The sequence below is a fragment of the Dermacentor andersoni genome, chromosome 1 (assembly GCF_023375885.2).
Source record: "Dermacentor andersoni chromosome 1, qqDerAnde1_hic_scaffold, whole genome shotgun sequence".
In the NCBI taxonomy this organism is placed as follows: Eukaryota; Metazoa; Arthropoda; class Arachnida; order Ixodida; family Ixodidae; genus Dermacentor; species Dermacentor andersoni.
The window spans coordinates 257,220,836-257,245,355 of record NC_092814.1 but is presented as its reverse complement, the minus strand read 5'-3'; the positions used below and the strand labels follow the sequence as shown (position 1 = coordinate 257,245,355).

Genomic DNA, 24,520 nt, shown 5'->3' with positions numbered 1-24,520 from the left:
TGTGTACTCCCAGTTGATTGAGGCTTCTGTACTGGCGGTCATGGGGATGCCGAGTACCCTTTTGATGCTTTTCCGAATGAGGATGTTCAACTTCTTTTTCTCAGAAGTGTGCCAATTGTGCATAGCTGCTACATAAGTGATATGAATCATAAGGAAAGCGTGAAAAAGCCTGAGCAGATTGTCTTCTTTCAAGCCTCCCCTTCTGTTAGACTCTGTTGATGAGCCTAATTACATTTTTCGTTTTCGTGGTGATTCTAGCCAACGTGAGGTTGTTGGACCCATTTGATTCAGTAACCATACCTAGTACACGGATAGAGTCGACTCTGGGAATGAGGCTTCCATCACGTGTAACTAGATTTAATCAGCGCCCGAGAGCGGCTTCCAACCCTTAGGCTTGGGGCCCTTTCTGATTGGCCTGTAACGGAGTAGCTCGGATTTACTAGGCGAGCATCTCAGTCCCGTGTTTTCCAGATATCACTCGACCTCACCTAGTGCAGTCTGGAGGCCTGTTTCAACCTCCCCTTCGCTTCCTTTGGTGCACCAGATGGTCATATCATCTGCATAAAGCGTGCGACTGACCCCACCAATGGCAGAGAGCTTTTCCGAGAGACCCCTCATTGCTGTGTTGAAGAGAAGTGGAGATACCACTTCCGCTTGCGGTGTGCCCCTGGGTCCGAGCTTGTGTGTCTCTGTCTTGAGATCACCTATCTTGAGTGTCGTCTGCCTCCCCTTGAGAAAGGAGCTTATATAGCTATGAAAGGCAGCACCCATATTGAGTTCCGATATGGCATTCAGAATGTGAACATGAGACACAGTGTCAAAAGTCTTCTCCAGATCTAAACCCAGGATAGCCCTGACATCTCTGGTTGCGTTGTCAATGACTTGGCATTTTACGAGCTTCATCGCAACCTGTGTGGACAAAGACAGACGAAATCCAATCATGTTGTATGGGAATAAATTGTTCTTCTCAACGTGTTCCGAAATACGGTTGTGAATGACGTGCTCCGCCACCTTACCCACGCAGGACGTGAAAGAGATGGGCCGAAGGTTTGCAAGGCCCAGGGGCTTTCCCGGCTTCGGAATGAGGACCATTGATGCCGACTTCCAGGTTTCCGGCATCAATCCCCTCTCCCAGACCCGATTAATCTCTTCCGTGAGGTGCTCAATGGAGTCATCGTCCAGGTTCTTTAGAGCTCTATCAGAGATTCCGTCTGGACCAGGGGCAGACTTGCCATTTAGACTGTGCAGTACAGCCCTAACTTCGCTAGTGCTTTGGATTTGGCTCACCCTTACATGCAGGGTAGTCGACTGGACTGGCGTTCTTGACCTGAAGATATCTTCTTGCCAGCCGATCTGCAATAGCATCTTCAGTTTCCGATTGCCTCGCCTCGTGGAGAACCTTCTCAATCGCTTGACTTTGATTAGACTTGCAGTTCATGTAATCTAAGAGGTGTTTTGAGCAGGTTCCATTTACCCCTACTCTCATTTGATATCCACTGAGCTGCAAACTTCATCCCACTGCTGTTTGGCTAGCTCCTAGTAATGCTCTTCTATAATTCTATTCAATTATGCAATCTATTTACGGAGTTTGCGATTGAACCTGTATCCACCATTCCACCTGTCGAGGAGCGACTTCTTGGATTCCAAAACATGCGCCAGACGACTGTCCATCCTGTCGACTTCGTATCGGTCTGGATCGACTTGGTGGCCGCCCTGACATCTTCTTTGAGCTGCTCTGACCATTGGTCCAGGATAGGGGTCGGGTCCTGGGACTGCTTACGTCCTTCCCTGATTTTGCGAAACAGGTCCAAATCTGTGGTGTTCAAATTTCTGAGTCGTTTCTTCACCACATTAATGCTAGTGACTAAGATCTTGTGATTGCACAAAAAATAGCTTCACATTCTCCGACATCAACGGACAGCTGGACAGATTAAATGTTTTATCTATTAATATAAAATCTCCGCCACCTCGAGAATTTCGAGAATTTCTGTAACACATGTAACCATGTGGAAATACCTCATTGTCAGCAATATCTTCACTTAGCCAAGACTATGTTCCTAACGTTATAGAGAGCTTAATTGAGTCAGCAAGCGCATTAATATTGTCCGATTTATTTTTGTTACTACGACAGTTTATCACGAGAAAAGAAACGTTGTCATTGTTAGATTTACGTGGTAACTTCTGGGAACCAACCAGGTTTAGTTCCGCATTACAGACACATTTCGTGCCACTGAACAAGTAAGTATCGCACCGAAGGCTCACCTTATCGCCATCCTCCCTACGTGATTTCGCAATATCCCACAGCTGTTTTCTTTTCGCATGTACTACATCGCAAAAAAATTCAGATATGGCAAACTGGTTATTTTTCAACTTCTTGGTGTTCTCTAATATGAACTGTTTTTTTTTTCTTATACGAGGTAAAACTTGCTGTCAAAGTGATTCTTACCACTCTGAAACGTTCCAAGGCGGCGCTCACGTTCAATTGACAGGTTACGGAAGCCCAACTTAGATTTACGCAGTTCAAGAATTTTGCGTTCAGAATCTGCACTCTTTTCGGCACTATCACTTTCATTGGGGCCATGGAAAATCAAATTGCAGCGCCGACTCTGGTTTTCTTCGACTTTTGCCGATTGTGACTTGATCAATCCACGCTGGTGATCACATGCGTTCGTGCACTCACTGACGGTTGCGCAAAGCTTATCGAAGTTTGATAACTTTGCTTCCAGTGATGTAATCTATCTGCTAAGGTTATCTCAGCCATGCTTATTATCTGTCATGGTTAGCTCGTTAGCCGTAAGTTTCGTCTTAATGTCTTCCTGACCTTCGAGTAGCAGCTACAGTGTTTCCTGAGTTGTGGGTACCGAGTTAACTTCAACGTCTCCGCACAAAAAGAGCAAAAGAATGAAGAAGGCGTCATGTCGTAAAAGACGAAGACGACATTTAGACTGTCGCCCTGAGTTTGCTGCATTTTTCTACACAGGATGCTATTTGGGGTAGAACCAGCAAAACAAAGACTGCAGCCAAATGAAACAGTTTGATGTCACTAACCTGAAAAAGCAGTAAATAATACAGGCAGAATCTCTTGTGGGAGTTACCTAAATGATGCATAAGCATTCGCTACTAATCACCTGCTGTTTCGTCGTCGTATGCTATTGTGTTCGGTATAATTGCGAGAAACATCGCGAAGGAATCGTGAAATGGAGAAGCGCGGTTGCAACATCGAAATGTTAACTGAGACCGGCATGAGACGACGAAGAAGAGGCGAGTAGTAGCAGTGTTCATTCGTGTAGTAGGTCACTCCCAGATGATGTGGAGGAGAGATGAAATGACCAAAGAGATTTTGGAAATGAAGCAAGCGTATGCAACATTTATTATGTACACTGTCTCCGTTGACAAGTTGGTCCGTTGTCAACTTGTTCCGGTTCGCCGAATCCACGTTCTTGACGAAGATGAGATCTGGTGTAGAATCCCTGGTGCACGAATTACCGAGTCTAGTTGGGAAAGCCGGGTCGGTGATTAAAGTTAGGTTGTGATTAGCTGCACTCTGCCATAGGTTGGTACTTATGCGTGTATTCTGAGGCTACCCCCACGCTCCATGCGGAGCATTGAAGTCCCCGGCTACGATTAGGAGGAAGTTCCTTGCTTTGCTGGCCGCTTCCGCAACAATCGTTGCAAACCTCTGCCTGTGAACGGTCAGCAGGCGTGCTGTATATATTGAGTTTAAAGATACTGTATTTGTTCAGACCCCCCGGTATAATTTCTACTAGGGAGTACTCCACTTTTCTAGAATTATCGCTTATGTCATGGGAGATGAAACTGCTTCTATTGGTTACTAGAGTACTGATGCCCATTTTGTCTTTACTGTGTGTCGTATATGCTTTGTAGCCCGGTAAGGAGACCGAATCCGTAAGCATTTCGTATAGGATGACTTGAGGCTTTTCCTGGTGCGATCGGATAAACTGCTGTAGGACGTTCCTCTTGCGCTGGAATCCCCTACAGTTCCACTGCCAGATTCTAATTCGCTGACGGTTTGCCGCCATGATTAGACTTGCAAGTTAGTTGGTCATATAAGATGCTGCTAGATACAACCGCTGTCTGCTCGGTCGATGCAGAGCTTGGCTTCTTCCCCTTAGTAGGCTGTGGTGGTTGACTCATGTCGAACACGTGCTTCTCAAGCTCGTCCTGTCTGCTGCTAAGTGATTTGAAACTTTCCACGAGATCGTCAAGCATGGCTTTTATTGCCCCAATCGTAATGCTAAGTGATTTAATGGCGCCTTTCATTTCTGGCTTTGCTTTCATGGCAGAACTGCTAGGCTCTGGTTCCGCTATGGCTCTCTTTTTAGCCGGACGTTCGCAGTGTGATTCTTCAACTGGGACTCCATGGGAGTTTCGTCCTCGACATACAGAGGTGACGCGGGAGATTGTGCTAAATTACGTTTAGTCGCGTTCCTTGATCTGCCATCCCGGCTTTGAGTCGCTCCATTGCCCTTTTCAGCATTGCATTCTCTTTCTCAAGCGGCGCTACCCTAGCATTACTACGCTCTGGCGGCGAACCCCCCGTTACCTCTTTGGGCTTTCCCTTGACTCGGTCCGCCCATGTGGGACCAGCTCCTTGCTTAGCTGGCTTCTGGATGCTGACACTCGGCCTGCAGGACCGGGAACTGGAGCGACATCTGGCCCTGAATGTGCTCCTGGAACGGGATCGCTCTCGCGAGCGAGAGCGTTACCTGGAACCTATGCGGCACCGGCAGGACAACCAGTCCCCTGAGCGGGCCCTGGATGAAGCTTTGTCCGGGCTCGGGCTGGTATCATCTGCCAGTACTTGAAAGCGGCTGCCCCTGGGCTCCCGACTCCTGGACCTGGATTTCTTGCTGATGGCCGACTTGAGAGGGGGAGCATCCGCGTACAACGAGTTGTGGGGTTCTCGGGGTTCTTGGTTGCGTCTAGCTCGTCTTCTTTGCCTGACGACGTATGGGACTTGAAATCTCTGCTTGCAGTCCTTATCCGCAGTGAGATGACGACCCCCACAGAGAGCACACTTCGGGGTACATCTGTGCTGATCATCCGGGTTACTGGCACCGCAACCTCGGCAGATACCGTCTTTTGGGGATGGGCAAACGTCAGCTCTGTGGCCTAATTCTGCCCACGCGTAGCAAACGTCGGTCTGCCTGCGGTATAGGGAACACTTCACAAGGCTGGGACCACATTTCGCATAGTCTGGCACATTGAATCCGTCAAAGAGGACGATGACCGTGCTTGTGTTTGTAATTCTTCTCACCTCTATAGCAGTTGGATTCTTCGACTGGATAATAAGCTTTGTGAGCTCGTCTTGGGCTATGGCGGGATCGATATTCCGTATCACCCCCCTTGCACGTACGTATTGCTCGGAGAAGCTACATAGGCACTGACTTCATAGCTTGCACTGCCGAGGATGATAGATTCCACTCTGGCGTAAGCCCTGGAATTTCTCTCCGAAGGCGTACTTGCCACCATGATGTTTTGGACCATATTCGGGCAAATGACATACTCTTCCACATCCCCGGGCGTTAGCCCTGACGCCGCAATGAAGGCCTGGGCTATCTTGAAATGACCTGTCTTCCTGATATCCAAGCCACCCCGAGGTAGAACGACGACTCTAATATGTTCCCTCGGAAGCTGAGGGAGCCGAGTACACCGACGTGAGCCACCTCTTGACGTTGGCCGCACCCTTGTTTCTGCCACGTAGCACATTGTGGGGCTGATTACCCTGTCCGGACTGGCTCGCCGGTGCCGATTTCCGCTTTGAAAGCGTTGTAGTCCATCCCGTGCTTTCGCTAATCTCTTCGGGAACTATATCCTCCCCTTCAACAGTGACTTGCATCGCCGTAACCATCTTCGATCCGTTGAAAAATGCCGTACGCCGAGTCCCCGTAAAAATAAGCGAATATTTTAAAGTAAATCCGCTGTTACCTTCGTGGGGCACTATTTGGTAACTGCAGTGTAATCAATTACATTTTCAACGAAGTAATTGTAATTGCAATTGGTTAATTTCTTTCTAAAACGTGTACAAGTCTGGCGTGGGCGTTGGGTAGCCACCCTAGCGTGGGATGAGGGGGTAGTCGGTGAATATTTATTGATACTGCAATCCCCATCGGGATTTTAGCAGGGTGGGATACAATACATGAGAGAAAATACTACATAATGGCAAACAAAATATATGTATATGCCTAGGTCACAGTCAAGAAAGAACCAAAAAAAAATTAAGCAAAGCATTTATCAAATGTGCAAATGAAACAGAGGAACACGCAACGCATATCTCATATAGACAGTCACTATAATATAACCAATTATGTTTCAGCCATCAAGAAGGGATGCGAAAGCTGACAAAGAGTCTGCTTGAACGATACAGCTGCTGAGGTTATTCCAGTCTCTGACTGTTCGTGGAAAAAATGAATACTTGAAAGAGTCATTATGAGAACGAAAAGGTGTTATTGTTAGTTCGTCTTTGGCGTGTTGAATAACCGGAATAAAATGTAATCCATTCGCTAACGTCGACTTTGTAGTGCCCCTTAATAACTGATATAAAAATTTTAGTCGTGATGAGCGGTTTCTATCGGATAACGGGGTTAGGTTAGCGCGAGCTTGTAGTTCAGTCACTGAGCTGCGTCGAAAATTTTTATAAATGAACTGTACGGCCTTTTTTTTTTTTTGGACATTCTCTAGTTTCAGAATATTACCTTTTGTACAGGGGTCCCATATTATAGCAGCATACTCTAAGACTGGTAGGACAATGGATTTGTATGCTAATCTTCTTACAGCAGGGGTAGCCAGAGTTAACGTTCTTCTTAAAAAGAATAACTTTCTATAAGCATTCGCTGTAACATAATGAATATGTTTATTCCACCTAAGATTGTTTGAAATCCATAGCCCAAGATATTTGCATTCAGACACTTCAGACAAAAGCATTGTTAAAATTATACGGAAACGATAAGGGCCTCTTCTTTCGAGTGATCCGCATGAAAACGGTCTTGTCGAAGTTTATACACATCTGCCACCACTTACACCAAGAAGCAACACGCTGAAAATCATTGTTTAACAATGCCTGATCCGATTGATCATTAACCTTCGTATATAGAACACAGTCGTCCGCATACAATTTTATTTTGACAGAGATGTCTTCTACCATGTCGTTTATATGCATGAGAAAAAGGAGTGGCCCTAGGACCGAGCCCTGCGGGACACCCGATTTCACTGGTAACTGGTTAGATTGATGGCCTTTGAATGGTGGCGATTGTTCAAATACGCTGAAATCCATTTGACAAGTTGACAGTTTCTAAGCAGACTATGTAATTTAAATAACAATTTACTGTGTGATACTTTGTCAAGAGCTTTCGAAAAGTCCATAAAAATTGCATCAATTTGTTTTACGTTATTTACAGATACGGCAAAATCATGGATGGTAGCAACTAGCTGTGTACAAGTTGAGTACCCTTTCCGAAATCCATGCTGGCATTTTGTTAAGATGTTATGCGTATCTAAGAAATCCATGATATGTTTATGTATTATGTGCTCTAATAATTTGCAAGTGTTAGAGGTTAAAGAGACCGGGCGGTAATTCTTTATAGACTGTTTGGCGCCTTGTTTATGAAATGGTATTACTCGGGCTGTTCTCCAGTCATTCGGGAGTTGACCTTCTCGTAAGGATCGTAAAAACACAATGTACAAGTATTTCGGAACACATTCGGCATACCTTTTTAGGAAAGTGTTGGGTATATCGTCTGGGCCTGAACTTTTCTTTTCATCAAGTTTTAAAAGCATGTGGAATATACCCTGTTCGCTTATTGATACATCAGAAATAGGGGGCAAAAAATTCTCATATACAGGTAAGACACCATCATCACAAGTGGAAATGCTCATTGAATAAGTTAGCAATTTTTTCTTCATCATTCAAGTGAATACCATCAACTTCAAATACATCGCATTGGCAATGTTTCGGTGACACCTTCCGCCAAAATCTATCTGGACACGCTGTGATGAATTTAGGCAGTGATTATTCATAGTAACGTAATCATAGTAAGCAGTTAATGATGAATGCCTCGGGGGCCTCGGCGACGACTTAAGTGATCTCCGGAATGATGCGCGGTCCTAATCTTTCTAATCGTAGTTGGAGTGCTGCTTGTGATGAGTGCACTTAGTAGTTCTTAAATATATAAAATTTAGACATGACAGACCCGTAGTGGTAGAAGTAGTAAATCAGCCACGGTTACTGAAAACTACGCTGAAAACATTACCACTCAAATACGGCACCGTTAAATCGCAGACATTTATGAACTGACCAGTGGCGTCCTCTAAGCAAACTCGACGAAACCAAGGAGAATGGAAGCCCGGTGCGCGCCAAGCCCGCCACTTCACCATCAGCTGACCACGAAGAGGTTTCGACAGGTTTGCATAACGCATGGGCGGAGTGAAGCAAATCATAGCTAGTGGAAGCTGTTCCACTGCCTGGGCGTGGTGCATATAATGTTCCTTCCAATTGTCTCGCTGAACTGTTGAAAGGTATGTTCACTCTTTCGCGTTAATGCTGGTTTGCTCTTTCTGCAATTTACCGCTACTCGTCTGTCGCAGAACGCGGATGTTGCAAGGTATGTATCGGCAACGCAGGCGTATTATGACAACCAGTTTGTATTTTACATATTACACGTTTTCTAATGCTTGGCCCCTTTTACACACATGCGACGACGGTAAGTAAACAAAGCGCGGCGCTGACGCGCAGCATAATGTACTGGTTTCACCGGTTTCTTTTTGTTTACCTTTTTCTTTGCTCGAAACATAAAAAAAAGAAAGCTCGTAGTTTCTTCCACAGTTTGAAGCAGTAACGGGACGCTGTTTCTGTTCGACGTTCTGATGGCCGTCAAACAATGCGCCAGCGAGTACTTTCAAGAATACCTAGTCTTGTCCTTAACGCAGACGAATTCGTGATGTTCACTGTTCTCACTATCTTTCTCCCCACTTTCTCATACACTCCTAAAACGGTTGCACCCTTTGGTGAGCATATTTGTCCCACAACGATAATCTGCCTTGCTTGCGTTTCCTTTCTTGAAAACTCGGCGCTCGCTACTTTCCTGTCGAGAATGCTGTGTGATAACGCACAAGCCTTTCGTGACTGAGAAGCACAGTGTAATAACAGGTGATCCGACAACGCGGGGACCATAGAGTTTCTCACTATAACACCTAGAGGGAAATTTGGCGCCACCGTCTATGGGAGTTTCTTAAGGGGGCACCGTACCGTCATGGGAATGACGGCATATGTCTCTGCGAGGCTCGTGTTGGCTGGTGTTGTAAGAGGCTTCGTCTAAAACGTGGATATGGCTACGCAAATAACGCGTTCTTAAAGTAAGATCTTCACGAAATGTTTCCATTCACGCATATTACGTCTTTACTCACCCACAATGCACGACCAAGCGAAGAAAAGCAAGAACAGACGATAAACTGTTTCAAAGCGAGCGCGAACCTTGTCGTCTGTTCTCCAACTTTAGCGGCCCGCTGATACATTTTACGTAACATATGGACGTCAGACTCTGGAGTTTTGCAAGACGCGTAGCGCCACCTGCCGGTGCGAAGAGAGAGTAATTGAGTAGTGCGAAGCCCGACTCCCTTGCTAAGTTGCCTATGCAGCTAGCGACTGCGAAACAACGATTTAACTAGATTTTGGGCCATATGGCGAGTGTTTTGCGCATTTAACATCCAGACAGAGTGCTATGAATTTCTAACTCTAGTCGGACGCGCCGCCGAACTGCCGTAAAGCGCTTGCTGGCTCACTCATCAGACTGATGACGAAACAACGGCAACCGCGATAGCTCCGCGCGCTACGAAGAAACGCCGCAATCGACGCTACTGTTGTGTTGTAAAGTGGCATGAACGTGAAGGACGGAATAACAACGTTCAGTTTTACCGATTTCCATCGCGATCGTATGAAGGGGAAAGGCGAGAGCGCTGGATACGGGCCGTTCAACCTGTTGGGTAATCGGATTACTTGCATTCCCCACAACACAGCGGCTCGCATGAGAAAGTGCGACAATTTTGTTCTTCTGTAATTGTGTTGCGTAGCCCTGACGGAGGACCGTGGTAACCAAACGAAAACTCGAGAATCTGCAGCCGCCACTTTGTTGGTAACAGAAAAAACAACGTTGCGAACCATCCTGCTTATGTGCCATCGATATCTCCGCCTTTTAACAGACGTCCGCCTCCACTTGACTCAACAAGTGGAACGGAGAGATTTGGCAGGTCAGCTTAACCAAACATTTTGGTTCGTTTATGAATTCAAAATCCTGTTCTGGAGCATCGTTGTATCGCGAGCTCATTTCTGCTTTCGGTATTTTGTATGTCCTGCACCGATACAAGCACGCTTCGCAATGTGCCGAGTCTGCTCGACTGCGTTTTTCAAATGTGAGCAATAAAGTTGCTGTAGGAGCACTGGATGAGTAACTGCGGAATAACGTACGTGTGTAAAGAAAAAAAAATGTAGCGTTTATTTACATTTATGTGTGCGCGCTTGCTGCTCGAAACGTCTGCAAAAAGTTCAAATTAAGGTACTGAGCGATGCTGTAGCTCCTGCGAGAAAGAAAGATGCAGCGCGTAGGCACTGTAGGAAGCTTACTTTTGTTATGATCGCACGCAATTTGCTGCCTTGGAAAACGTTTTCTGTTTGCTGCCCTGGAAAAGGCTATGAATGGATTTACTCTCTGTAAATAATTGCGAGACAAAACAATACGATAAAATACATAAAAATATAGGAGATCCTTAATAAGTCTTGTATTCAGGACATATTCAATATGAACCAATTTGAAATGCTTAGATCTTTATGCTGATATGCCTATAGACAAACTTGATGCTCTCTGTACTTGCGTGTTGCAGCACGCCGAAATAACACTTGAGACTTTATTTTATATTGTACACGTACTTCGCCCTGCTGAGCTTCCTTTCCGAAGCGTGGATGGGCGGAAGAAGTTTTCCAGGCCCTTGATTTTAAGAAACCGTGCCTCAACACAAACGAAAGAGAAGGGTACATTGTGGCCTATGCACCTTTGCTTGCGGACAGCTCTCCTTGCACTACTCAGTTCGCGCCAAGGCTCCGATGGGGGCGCTGGTGACGGGTTTTTTCGCAGCGCCGCCTGGGCAGAGTCTGAGGTCTATAGTCGTACACGCAATAACAAGTTCTCATAGTTAAACAAAACATGTTTTCGCGTAATAATAAAACTAAAACACCTTTTCACGTACTGTTTTAATAGGAAATGAATCATTGTGACAGACGGAACGGTGCTTGCCAAGCGCGTCTTCAAGGTGTCCTGTCTCTACGAGAACGATGCCAATTCGAAGTCGCAACATACCGGCATTCCCATGCATACCACAGCGCAGCAACGCCAGATTTCCCTCTAGGTAATGTAGTGAGAAACTCTATGGCGGGGACCACTAGGGAGAAACGCGTTTCACTAATGGTGGTGTTTCACGTCTGCACCGCAGCAAAGCAGCACACGTAAGGAGGCTGAAAAGGCGGGACATTTGAAAGAGTAAATAGTTATGGCTGTACGTAAAACGTGTTGAAAGAAATAAAAACTAATTCAGTGCGTCCTTCATTCACTATAATCATCCAAATTCTCAGGCGCAGTAACAGACGATAATGTCTCCAACATTGCGGTCGCGCCGCTGGCTCTAGCAGGCGGCGTTGGACAAAGCCTGGAAGCAGTCACGCAAAAGCGGTGCAGGCACACGATAAGTTCTCTTACCCGCCGTGGTTGCTCAGTGGTTACGGTGTTGGGCTGCTGAGCACGAGGTCGCGGGATCGAATCCCGGCTACGGCGGCCGCATTTCGATGGTCGCAAAATGCGAAAACACCCGTGTGCTTGGATATAGGTGCACGTTAAAAAACCCTCAGGTGGTCGAAATCTCCGGAGACGCTGCACTATAGCGTGCCTCATAATTAGAAAGCGGTTGTGGCACGTAAAACCCCATAATTTAAGGGGCTTTCTTCTACTGAGCAATTGAGCAATCAGTCATCCTTGTTCTCGGTAGATGCTTAATAATTTGGAAATAATGGAAAAGTGCGAATAAGCAGAATCGCAAGAGAGGGAAGAAGAAAGATTTTCCATTTAGCGGCGATGTTGCCTTAAAGAACACCTCATGCAAACAATGCACCCATGGACTGGCAGTCTCGCTTGTAAAGTCAGACCGCCCTGAAGTTTCTCTTGTTAACGTGAAGACTAAAGGCAAGCTGATTCATCCCGCCATTCACATCTTTCGCATGCTGCAATCAGCAGAGAGCGTCTTTCAGAAGAATGCTGCGAAATGTTCTGCATACTGCTTTACGATAGATGAATTGCTCGAGGAACACAACTTTTCATTTCCATGCCCTCTGCAAAAGGTCATTGTGGTTGCACAAGTTTTGCGCTACTATGTCTCTATGAGGATGAGGCAATACGCCAAGCAAAAACATCCAATAGCAGCAAGTCGCGCAATTTAATAAAGCTGGTAAGCTCGTTTAAAACCCAGCTATGAAGAATGCCACAGGGATGTTTGTATCCTACATCGATGAACTTCCTTTCTCTTGGTTTGCAAGTTGATTCCATATTGGTTTTCTGTTGCCTTGTGAATTTTGAATAAACAAGAAAACAATCAGCGTCTTCTATCATGAACATCTTATTAAGGAGCATGCACACACTGATTCCATTGAGCACTATAAATGCATGAAAGGCGTAGCATGATTCATAAGAAACAAGCAGTCTTTGTATTGGTGCTTTGTGAACTCTACTATTCGGAGCCCGTATGTGAAAAGTGCAATATTTAACTTTCGTTTGAGTCTACACAACAATGGTGGTACAGCTCCCTGCATTACGCGAGAGTGCTTATATACATGCAGGAGAACATTGTACACGATACTCCTCAGCACACTCTTCACATAAGAAATGAAAATGGGGATGCAGCGTATAGTGACGACAAATAACAACTCTTCATCTAAACGGAACTTCCAAATGAATTGCCAGCTGCTCCAACAAAAATGCAGACTGCGAGCACCACATTGAGCAAAATATACGTTTTTTATTTTAAAATGCAGCATGCATTGCGGCAATGTCAAATAACTCTATAAGCTTTCGGGAAATTAAGATATTAACATCAATATGATAGCGTTAGCGCTTACACTCACTCTGAAAAATGCAGGCTGAAACGCGTGCTCGGGGCTTGTCAGCCTCCGGTGCACAGCCTCCTAGGTGCGTGTGCCACCTTGCGGCTCCCCAGTATTAGTTAGACGCGCTGCCCTCGGACCACCTGCTCTTACACCGTGCTGGGAAGTACCAGACTCGCAGCGTTAAAGAAAGGAAATGCGGGCAAGTCTAGAAGCGTACGGTGAGGGGCTAGTTGGTATAGCATTACGAAATCCAAGAAAAAACTGCGCAAAAAAGGGGACAAGACGAAGAAAGAACCACACGACACGGGCGCAGTGTCGTGTGGTTCTTTCTTCGTCTTGTCCCCTTTTTTGCGCAGTTTTTTCTTGGATTTCGTAATGCGGGCAAGCCAGATGACAATTATTGTTGTAGGACAAGATAAGCCCTAAAGGGTGTAAATTTTTCTAAGAGAGTAGAATAAAGAACCAACTTTAGAGAAGGGAAACCGTACCTTCCACAGTGGTACGAAAATAAGATGCAGAAGCACACGGAACTTTCATAGATGGGCGACAGATGGCGCTTCTCAAACAGGAAGTGGATGCATATGCTAGGTCTTTGTGAGCAGCATAACCTCGTTATCGTGAATACAGGACCTAAGTGTGAAGGGCAGATCGTGTGGGAAGTGGGAAACCAGCAGTCGACCATTGATTACTGTCTGGTGACGGAAGGAATTCATGATAACTTGAGAGAAATGGTCATTGATGAGGAAGGGTATAGCAGCATAGGGAATGACCATAAACGCATCGTTTTGAAGATGGGATATGTGGTTGGGAAAGAGAGCAAGGAGTGCAAAATGGCCCATCCAAATTTGAACGCTGAACAAATGACAAATATTCACAAGAGTCGAGGAAGAACTTTGCAAATGGCCACGTAAAGAGTGGGAATAAGTGAGCTTCTAAGTGTAATAACGGCAGAAATACGGAAAGAGAAACAACATGTTCGTTGTAAAAAAAAAAATGAACTGAAAAGCTGGTGGAACTGGGAGATACGAGAAGCGATCGCCGAACGACAGAAAGCATCCCCAGAGCACAGGCAGGCAAAGAAGGCAGAGTTGCCGCAGGATGAAGTGGCCAGTTAATGGGAAATATATCGGGAGAAAAAGTTTATGGTTCAAAGACTGGTGCAGGCAAACATGAAAGGTGAAAGTGAACGTTGGTTGTCAGAAATACGGGAGAAAAAGAAGGCTGCACCTAGAATATTTTGGAACCACATCAATTTATTAGGCAGGAAGTCAACAACATATCCTAGATGAAGATGGAAACAAACTGGAAGGGGAAGCGGCATTAAATTTAATCCGAAAAATAACAGCCGAATCTCTCCAAGGCAATGACGAGGTTGTATTTGAAGAAAAAAAGATCATATAAGAGAACCAGATGGAAAAGGAGCTGGTGCTCTGGAAGAAAGTCAAAGATAAAATTCCTAAGCACACAGCCACGGTGCTAGACGGGACTTCCATTAGACTGATTAATGAACTAGGACCAAAAAGTAAGGAAGCTTTGGTGAAAGCAGGGGAAAAAACTTTAAAAGATAGAAGAATACCAGACAGTTGGCGACAAAGTAGAATGAATTTAATTTATAAAGGTAAGAGGGAGAAACAGAATTCGCTCGTATAGACGGTTGACCATTACATCGGTAATATACAGGTTAGCAACGCAAGCAAATTAAAGCTGCAAGAATGGGCAGAGGATAATGGCATTTTGGGAGAACTTCCGAATGACTTCAGAATAGGTAGGCGTATGGATGATAACTTGTTTGTTCTTACTCAGTGTATTGAAATATCAGGAGTAGAAAGCAGATCATTATGTGTGGCCTCTTTATCATTACCGGAGTGTATGACAACATAGACCGCAACAATTTGTGGTATATTCTGGAAAGGGAAGGCTGAGGTGATGATTGTCTATAGCTTTTGAGAGAGATTTACCTAGAAAATACCATTTGCATTAAATGGCAAGGGATGAGGAGTGAGGAGAAAATTGACATCAACAAGGGACTGAGGCAGGAGTGCCCTTTATCACCACTGCTGTTGATGATGTACATGGTAAGGATAGAAAGGGCGCTAGAGGGAAGAAATATCAGGTTTAATCTCTAAAACAAACAGGCGGGTACAGTAGTAAAGCAACAGCTTCCAGGTTTATTTTATGTGGACATCATTGTGTTGCTAGCTAACAAGCAAAGTGATTTGCAACGTCTGGCTAATATCTCTGAACAGTAAGGCGTACAGGAGTGTATGACAACATAGACCGCAACAATTTGTGGTATATTCTGGAAGGGGAAGGCTGAGGTGATGATTGTCTATAGCTTTTGAGAGAGATTTACCTAGAAAATACCGTTTGCATTAAATGGCAAGGGATGAGGAGTGAGGAGAAAATTGACATCAACAAGGGACTGAGGCAGGAGTGCTTTTAATGCCACTGCTGTTGATGATGTACATGGTAAGGATAGAAAGGGCGCTAGAGGGAAGAAATATCAGGTTTAATCTCTAAAACAAACAGGCGGGTACAGTAGTAAAGCAACAGCTTCCAGGTTTATTTTATGTGGACGTCATTGTGTTGCTAGCTAACAAGCAAAGCGATTTGCAACGTCTGGCTAATATCTCTGAACAGTAAGGCGAGAATTTAGGTTTGAAATTTAGCGTTAGAAAATCAGGTGTTACGGTATTCAATGAAAACAGTGAACAGACAGTGACAATACAGGGCCAGGAAATACCTCGGGTAAAAGAATACAAATACCTTGGTATATGGATAAACAAAGGCAATAGATATATGGAAACACAGGAAAAAACTAACAGTGAAGGGGAAGAGAAATGCAGCCATAATGAAGCACAGCGCTATGGGGATACAATAGGCAAGAGGTGCTCCGGGGTATGTGGAAAGGTGTAATGGTTCCAGGACTTACTTTTGGAAATGCGGTTGTTTGCTTGAAATCAGGGGTACAATCAGGACTCAATGGCAACCAAAGGTCAGTGGGACACCTTGCAGTGGGCGCTCATGGGAAGACTACCAATGAAGCTGTTCAGGGTGATATGGGCTGGACAAGTTTTGAAGTGAGGGAAGCTCACAGTAAAATTGATTATGAAGAGCGACTGAGGAATATGGAAGAAAGTTAATGGTCTGGGAGAGTGTTGAGGTATTTGTTTCAGGAAAAACATTGATTCACAGTGGAGGAAAAGAACAAAGAAGCTTACCCGCAAGTATATGGCCTGTAGGGTGAGCAACACAGCGACAAAGAACGTCAAGCGGAAAGTCAGAGAGTCTGAAATAATCTCATGAGTGGCGGCAATGGAAAAGAAACCTGCCATGAGTAACTACTTGAGAGGAAAAAACGAAATCGGAAAGAAACAACTTATGATAACTCAAAGGGAAGCTCATTACTTTTCGAAGCGAGGTCAGCATGCCTTAGAACGCGCACCTATAAAGCGAGCTACAAGAAGGAAGAAGCAGCATGCACTTGCTGTGGTAAAGCTAGGGAAACGATGGAGCATGTTTTATTAGAATGTGAAGATATCTATTCAGCAGCCGATTTAGGTACCACTGGACTCCTTGAAACCCTTGGGTTCAGCGAGAGCAGGGGGAAAGTAAACATGTCTGCAATAGAAATTAGTAAGAGGCGATTGGAAGATTGGTGGAAGTAGGGAAATGACAAAAAACGAAGACGTACAAAAACAAAGTTCACAATAAGGGGTCAGAAAATTTGGTTATGGGAATTCATCATGCATGGTTTTTTTTTTTTTTTTTTTCCTAGGTAGGAAATCAGGCAGTATGATGGCAAGAGCTTGGTGGCACAACCCACTGCCCCGTTCCAAAGGGGACGCTCATAACATCCATACGTCCAGTGGAAATGAAGTTTTTTTTTTCTTTTTTAGAGCAAAATCAAGTGCGGTCGCTTTTCACCGGTAGCATGCGCTGGTATTCGCTGTGCTCGCCCTGCTGGCTATGTGGCATGCCTCATTGCCTTGGTTGCCACGTAGCTAGTGTGTTCTAATTGCCAGGAGACCAAAGAGCCTCTACAGGTGCCCATACAAACAAGCCACGAGTGAGTGAACACAACATGCTTCTTTACTGGCAGACGACAAGCAGTCCACATTCTCGTGCGAGGGCAGAAATAAAATTTGCATGTCGAGGTACGCTGGAATATTGACGCGAGCTCGTAGAAGGGCTCACCGTCGTCAATGCACATGACAGTCTGGTAACGAGCGACAACCAGCAGCCCACACAGATTGGACAGAGCATCCCACCTGTTTGCACAAACAGTCGCCGTTAAAGAAGAGCAACTTCCATTGCAAAGCAATCAGGTGATGCAGGGAACTGCTGCCGCAGCCAACACAGCGACGTGGACTACCCGTCATTTTAGCATTAACTCCTTTCCAACGTGCACGTTTCTTTCAGGGGCCGCTAATGTGTGGCTCGCACTTGGTGCCCCACTTTGTCTCAATATGGACAGATCGCTTTCATGGGCATCACATTTGGTAGCCACGTTGGGGGCCTTTCCACCCATGTGGCTATCAACTTCATACACGTCAGACCACGTAAGCACGTATGCTGGTCTCCGTTCATGCCTAATCGTGGCCGAGAAAGGCCACAGGCACAATTTGCCCATAGCTGCAGTAGGAAAGGACGAAAGGGGAGCACGAATCACGGTTTATGTTAATTGGGAGTCTATGTCACTGTGCAGACTGCTGGAGCAAATGCTTACCTTGAGGGACTCCTTCCCAATGCTACTGACCAGGACCCCAGATCTGAGAAACATAACACAGCGACCACGACCAAGTGGGGCAGCAAAACCAGATTCTGCAATCAATCACTTCATTGTAGCTTGCACAAAGACCCAAGCCATTGAGGAAGAAGAGCAGTCATCAACGAGAGTAGGAATATGGGAATGAGAAAGCTTGCATTCAAGAAAAAAGCCACTCTGCTATGTAAGCACTGAAGGCTAAAAACGTTAAGTAAAATGTTACATAGTACACGGTGCATAGGTCAACGCAAGACACAGGCCGATGCTGCATCAGCTATTTCAGGAGAGGAATTGCACATGGCTGTGTACACTAAAAAATGCTGCTACAAATTTATTATGCTACTAGACAGCGACTGGTATTAAGCCTGAGCGAAGAATTGGTTGATCTTTAGGTTTGAATGAGGAAGAATGATCTCTGACAAGAATGTGTAATGAGAAAGCTTGCGTTCATAGAAAAGAAATTGTACTTGGCACAAATGGAATTTGACATGGCCAGGAAGCTGATTAAGAGAAAACTGATGAAACGCTTTTGGCCAGCGTCGTCTGTGCTTGGTCAGAGGTTTCAGGTGCATCTGAACACGAAGAATTTCTAGAAAGTCCTTGTTGTGGTACCTGGATGACTCTGCTAATGTCCGTGCTGGCGGATTGATGGCTGAAGCTCTTTTCAGTCTTCACACAGTCCTCCGTAGATTTGATATCTCATCCAAATACTTATGCATCCTCTTTGTTCGTGGTGTAAAATCCTTGCAAATTCGGCTCCAGCCCCTTCCTGTTGGTGTAGATAGGGGCTCCTGTGATGTCCAAGATGTGCTTGGCACAGACTTTGTTGGGGCAGAACAGTGACACATGAGATAAAGCACAGATTAGCCAAACTCATGTAGTGTTTTCTTTTATGTTCGAACTAATTATGCTGAACCATAAATATGAACAAACATTCATATCATCCGCTACAAGCAAATGACACGTGTCTCAAGATTAGCAAGCCAATACAGCATATATCAAGCATATTTATTCCTGAACCGGGTGTTGTTTACCTTGTTCTAGCAGCCAAAGTCCACACAGTGGCCTTGTAACAGGCATTAGTTTCTCTTCAGTGCGTGGAGCGTGTGTTGCTTTGCACTTGTGGCATCCTCGTTACTGCATGTCTGGAACAGAAATTTTGACTGCACCAGAAATTGAAAAAGCACAATTTTGCAATATGAAATACAAAAAGGTGTGACATATGTATTGTAATGGTTTGTGACTACAGAACACATGCACATGTACACTGTTTGTTCTAGGGTCCTTAAGCACTATGTTAAATAAATATTGCTACTATATATAAAATTGATGTCTGCCTAACTACAATGCATGTCAACAGCTTAAGCATTATTAAGATCACAAATGAGAACATTTTTGCGCTCATTTATACACTAGAAGAGATCACACTGTTGGTTCCATAAGCAAATGCATGAAAGTCATGAAGCTGTTAGAACTGATGCATTCTTTTTCTACACCAACGTAATGCATGGCTTCACTACTGCAAAAATAACAGCAAGAACATTTGGAACCAACAAGTACGAATATGGGTGGATTATCATGCGTGCAACTGTTTAATACATTAAATTTTGTACTTTCACTTCATTTTACCAAAGGGTTATTTGGTTTTATGGACGAAAAAGTTGCTGATGCACTTGAAAACTTTTTTATATATATATTGATAAGGCTTCTCAGTCGCCTATGGCCATGGCTACAATAGGATGAAAAAAGTGACGTGCATTCCGATATCGCTTTCTCTCTTTTGTGATTGTGTGTGTATAACGATGGCCTCACAACTAGAGGTTTATTTAGGAAACAGCAATAGAGGGTCCTGGCTGCCCATATGTAATGCAGGATCTAGTTTAACTTGTCTCCGCCTGTAAGTTAACGAGACGAATATCATATAATGATTCAAGCAGCTATGTTAAACGAGTCACCATTATTGCCATCGTCAGTCGCAGCAGAATCTGGCTCCCATTTCGATGCAGACGTGTTCCGCATGGCTCATGACTGAAACCTTGCTTTTGGGCTTACACCTACCTCTGCTCGCAACACGTCACTTCCCCCTAGGTAAATAATGCGAGGTATCGAAGCGCAACAAACTGGTTTTAGCACAAAATAAGCTATCAGCTTAAGTGTACGAACGGATGGATCCATTCCTGCCATGCACACGAACATACTGGTAAAAACGTTAAATCCAGGCCAGAGGTCATGTGGAAAATTGATGATGTGAACGCTATTTGCATGTATAATGGCTAAAGAACAACAAAGCTACTAATAAAGAGTACAATATCTAATTAGCAATGATAATTTTATACTCTTTGTTATGTAATAAAAATGCTTCAATAAGTGTGGGGGAAAGTTTGTAGGGTAAAATTGCACTTATTACGGCACCTCTAGCGGGAGATATTGAACTCACGCAGGCAGCCTTCAAGTGGCTGTACTATGCTTGTTATATTAGCAGCGCCGCATGGTCGATGTTTTTCACCCTCTATGGCCATTTGTTGAACTTTAGTGTGCTACCCCTGACTTTCTCTCAAGCGTTGGCTTGTGTAAAAGCTCCCTAACAAATCTTGGCCTACAGACACGGCCTCCAGCGAGCGCAAAGTGAAACGTGCAGCGCACATTTCTTTCGCTATTCTAGGGACAGTATACTTTCGTTAAGGTGTACTAGAATATGGTAGAGTGGGATGAACGGCTGGGGTGGCCCATGCTTTGCAGTGAGGCGTGTGACAATGAAAAATACTGTGGCAGCGCTGCGATCGAAGTGGATTGGGTCGCATCAAGGTCGCCCCGTTCGAAACTGCTGGCGATACTTCTCGGAAGGGTCAGTCGTACTACTTCACGCGCTGGCATATGCGTTGAGACCACTCAAATGGTGATTATAATTGCATATGACATGTATTTATACCTTAGGAATAGACGCCTTTCTTTCTCTTCTTTATTTTATTTTTTTAAATGCCACTGGGTGGTTGCACGTGCATTGCAGCCATAGTGTTGGCTTTCATTCTACTATGTTATTGTACAGTTTCCTTTGGAGAACAAATATTTTTCTTGTTCTTCAAGTAGCCTGTATCTCTTGTGTATTTTTCGCATATAGTATTCCATCAGTAGGTCTAGCGAAATGCAGACGGAAAAACGTGTGTAACCTTCCTGCTTGCCGCTTCAAACAAATAAAACATTTATGGGAAGTATTCTTATAGAAAAAGAAAAAAAAAGGCAGATCCCAGGCCCTGGGGGAATCGATGTTACATGAAGCAGTCTGCGGGGAGCCTACCAAGTTATCGAAACGACCATGAGACCGCCAAGATGTAGACAGTTGTTTCATGACCTACATGACCGCATTTCATGACCCATCATTTATGTTTGTCATACTCTTGTCATACTATGCTAATTTTGGTACATACCATGTTAATGAAACGACCATGAGAACACCTAGACATAGGTGGCTAGATAGATAGATACTGTCAAAGTGGCAAATGTTCGCCAAGAAATGCTTCACATTTAAAACTGCCATGCAACATTCCATTCATGTTTCAGTCTTCCTCGCGTAACAGAATGTGGAGTAATTGACACGGGTTCATTTATTGAGGTCGGACCTCAGGCACCAGAAACAGTTTTAGACAGCCGTTATATATGCTAATCTTGGCTTGTAAGCCATGTGACATTCTTTTGTCTAGTACCTGCTTAACAACAACAACAATAAAAAAAAAAGAAACGAAAAGAAAAATAAAAAAAAACAATGCGGTACCCTAGTTGGTGGCTACATAGTGGATATGGTGTTGCGCTGCTAAACTCAAGCTCACTGGTTCAAACCAGGTCATGGAATTCGATGATAACTAAATAGAAAACAGTCGTGTACTTCTGTTTAGGTGCACATTAAAGAACCCCAGGTAGTGAGAATTGAACAGGGTGCCTCGTAATCGTATCGCCAGATGTAAAATTCCGGAATTTGTTTAATTAAAAAAAAAAAGAAGGTAGCTGTGCCTTTTGGCTTTCTTCTAGGGGCATAAATGAAAAAAATTATTCTCAAGTCTGATTTCTGAGGAAAACATGTTATGCTTATCTTATATTTCATACCTAAATGTAACGGAAGGAAGGCAAGAAAGAAAAGGACATGTAATGCCATTCCCAACTGTACGTCCGCTCAACTAAGCAGCTTCTGTATTATAAACGGCTGCTTTCAGTTATCTGGTGCATTGTCATAAGGACAATAATGAAGCAATTAAAGGAATGACATGCCTCTCATACATGTAGAGATATTTGTAGATCTGCTGTGTTTGTTGAAGAAGATAAGTGTGGTACCATGTGCATCGAGTCCTCACTTGCATCGGCCCCTCACCTTCCAGACTTTACATTACTTTACATTAGAACTGAAACTGCTTTTCTGTAATTTTTAATAGTGAATTCCGAAGTCGAATATGATCTGAACAGCAAATGCCATTCGATTAGACTATATATTTCTACTTCATTTCGCCTGCTGGCACATTGAAGGAGGTCACTAAACAAGCCGTGAAGATTACATTGGTAAACACTTCCCGGTCTCCCCGATTCAGTCTGAATACTTAGGCAATGTATTTTCCCTAACACTGTTGTTCATATTAGAGTTTTAGATTAGGGAGACGCAAGCATTTGGCGCCCCCTAGCACTAGGGGGCCCCAAACGCTTGCGTCCCCCTGATCTAAAACTCTCTATTAACGTCCAATAATTGCCTTGATTCCTTTTCTCGGAAAGTCGACTGGTTCACCTGGAGCTGGCGCAGCTTTTAAAAGAAACACGCTTATTCCGGTCGGGAGTTTTCACTTTTTCAATCAGTGCATTTAGAATATTTGATAAGTTTTCTCTTACATATATGTTGTGGATATATATGACCGTGTACCCTTACATTTACCTAGAAGTGCATTGGTCATCTGCATCTCTTCTCGCCACGCAGTTAATAAACCTGGTTTATTTCACTATAATATTGTTTTCTTTGATCATTGTCCCTGATCAATTTTCCACCAACAAGAAGTGCACGTAAATGACATATCACTAAATTCTTACAACTCTTCATGTTGCAGATAGGCGACTTCTGTGGCAAAAATTGTGTTACTTTTAGAAAGCAATATTGAAAATAGCTGTTCACCTGGCTAAAACTACAATTGGTACTGGCAGACAAAAGTCACAGGCGCATCAAAGCAAGTAAAACTATAAAAAAAATTTACTGCACAGACTTCCTGCGAGAAAAACTGGGCATATGGCAGCATCCACACTGTGAATGCGCACTCGCTAGCAAACAATGCACTTGACATTGACAGCAAAATTTAAGACTTCATGTATGACCCATGCCTCAAATATGTATACATAGCAAAAAGGCGTCAATATAAATTTGCAGTTGAAATAAAGCACCAATAAAAGAGAGTACACGCGCAATCGGTCTCGGTGCCTGCAGCGAAATTGCACTGAATATGCCGTGAAGTGCGTCTCCACCTCAATCCAGTTCGCTCGCAGGGCCCTCGCACAATTTTTCCACGCGCAGTGCCTCAGTGAGAGAACGCCATTCAGCCCACTCGACCATTGTCTAGTACACTCTTAACTTTCGCCAAGCATGCTCCAATGAACCCAAAACATATGCGGATTGCATGCCATGAGCGGAGCTCACGCACAGTCTAGGGAGCCCAGTGCGAGATGGAACACCTGTGCGACGAAGGTGGTGTGTCCCGTAGACACTGTTGCAAAGGTAGAGTGTCTAGTACACTGTAGCAAAAGGAGCGTGGATCACAGCATTGAGTTTTCTGCTAAAGTCGCATGGAGTCGAGAATGTGCAGCTTCATGCATGTATGGCTATGAGGTAGCACTCAATCGACTCACATGGCAAACCCAAGTTATAATCCTAAGGAATCCATTTTTCCATTCAGCATTTGGCCCAATTTGCTTACAGATGTACAAAGTATTTGTGAGCGCACTGTGAAAAGCTCGCAACAGCTGTTGCGGTAAAACCTTGCGCAGTAGCAGTCCCTCAAGCTGCCGAGCATAAGCAAAACCATGAGGAAGTGTATTTTTGTCCCCCCCCCCCCAAAAAAAATAATGAAGAAAAAAGAAAAGGTCATGTGACCAGGAGTTTACACAGCCCAAATACTAGCTTTTTCCAAAATTTATTATGGATTAAATAAAAGAATAAAAGCCTGTTGGCTTGTTACATCATACTAGAAGGCTTCGGTATAGTGCACTTGACACAGAACAACACAATGATACACACATGGCACTTTCTACGTTTTCATTTCCAGAATCAAAGATATACATTACACCTTTTACCAAGAGCACCACTGAGCATGTGCTCAGAGCAAGAATATAACAGACAACAAAATAATATGCAAAATCCATTGTTTATACCGCAGTTAACAATCATGGCATGTGAAAAAGTTCTTCACTAAAGATTGATTGTAAATCTTAGTATAAATGATGTCTTGTGTGTTATATTGTTGCCCATTGTATTGTTGCTCTGAGAATGTATTCACTGATGCACTTGGTGAAAGCTTATGTGTGTTGGGCTGCTGAGCACAAGGTCGCGAGATCGAATCCCGGCCACGGCGGCT

The 24,520-nt window shown here is 44.2% G+C and overlaps 1 protein-coding gene across 5 annotated transcripts in view; it reads left to right on the top strand.

The window, feature by feature from the left end:
• Positions 1–8,376: 8,376 nt before the first annotated feature.
• LOC126547639 (D-aspartate oxidase-like) overlaps positions 8,377–24,520 on the top strand; it is a 41,033-nt gene continuing 24,889 nt past the window's right edge. For 3 of the 5 annotated variants that reach the window (XM_055063654.1, XM_055063653.1, XM_055063652.1), the window contains exon 1: positions 20,608–20,823. In XM_055063654.1, the coding sequence (XP_054919629.1) occupies positions 20,623–20,823 (201 nt within the window). In that variant the 5' untranslated portion in view covers positions 20,608–20,622. Of the gene's footprint in view, positions 8,536–20,607; positions 20,824–24,520 lie in introns of those variants that run through there. The other 2 variants (XM_050195549.3, XM_055063655.1) reach the window with 2 other exon arrangements.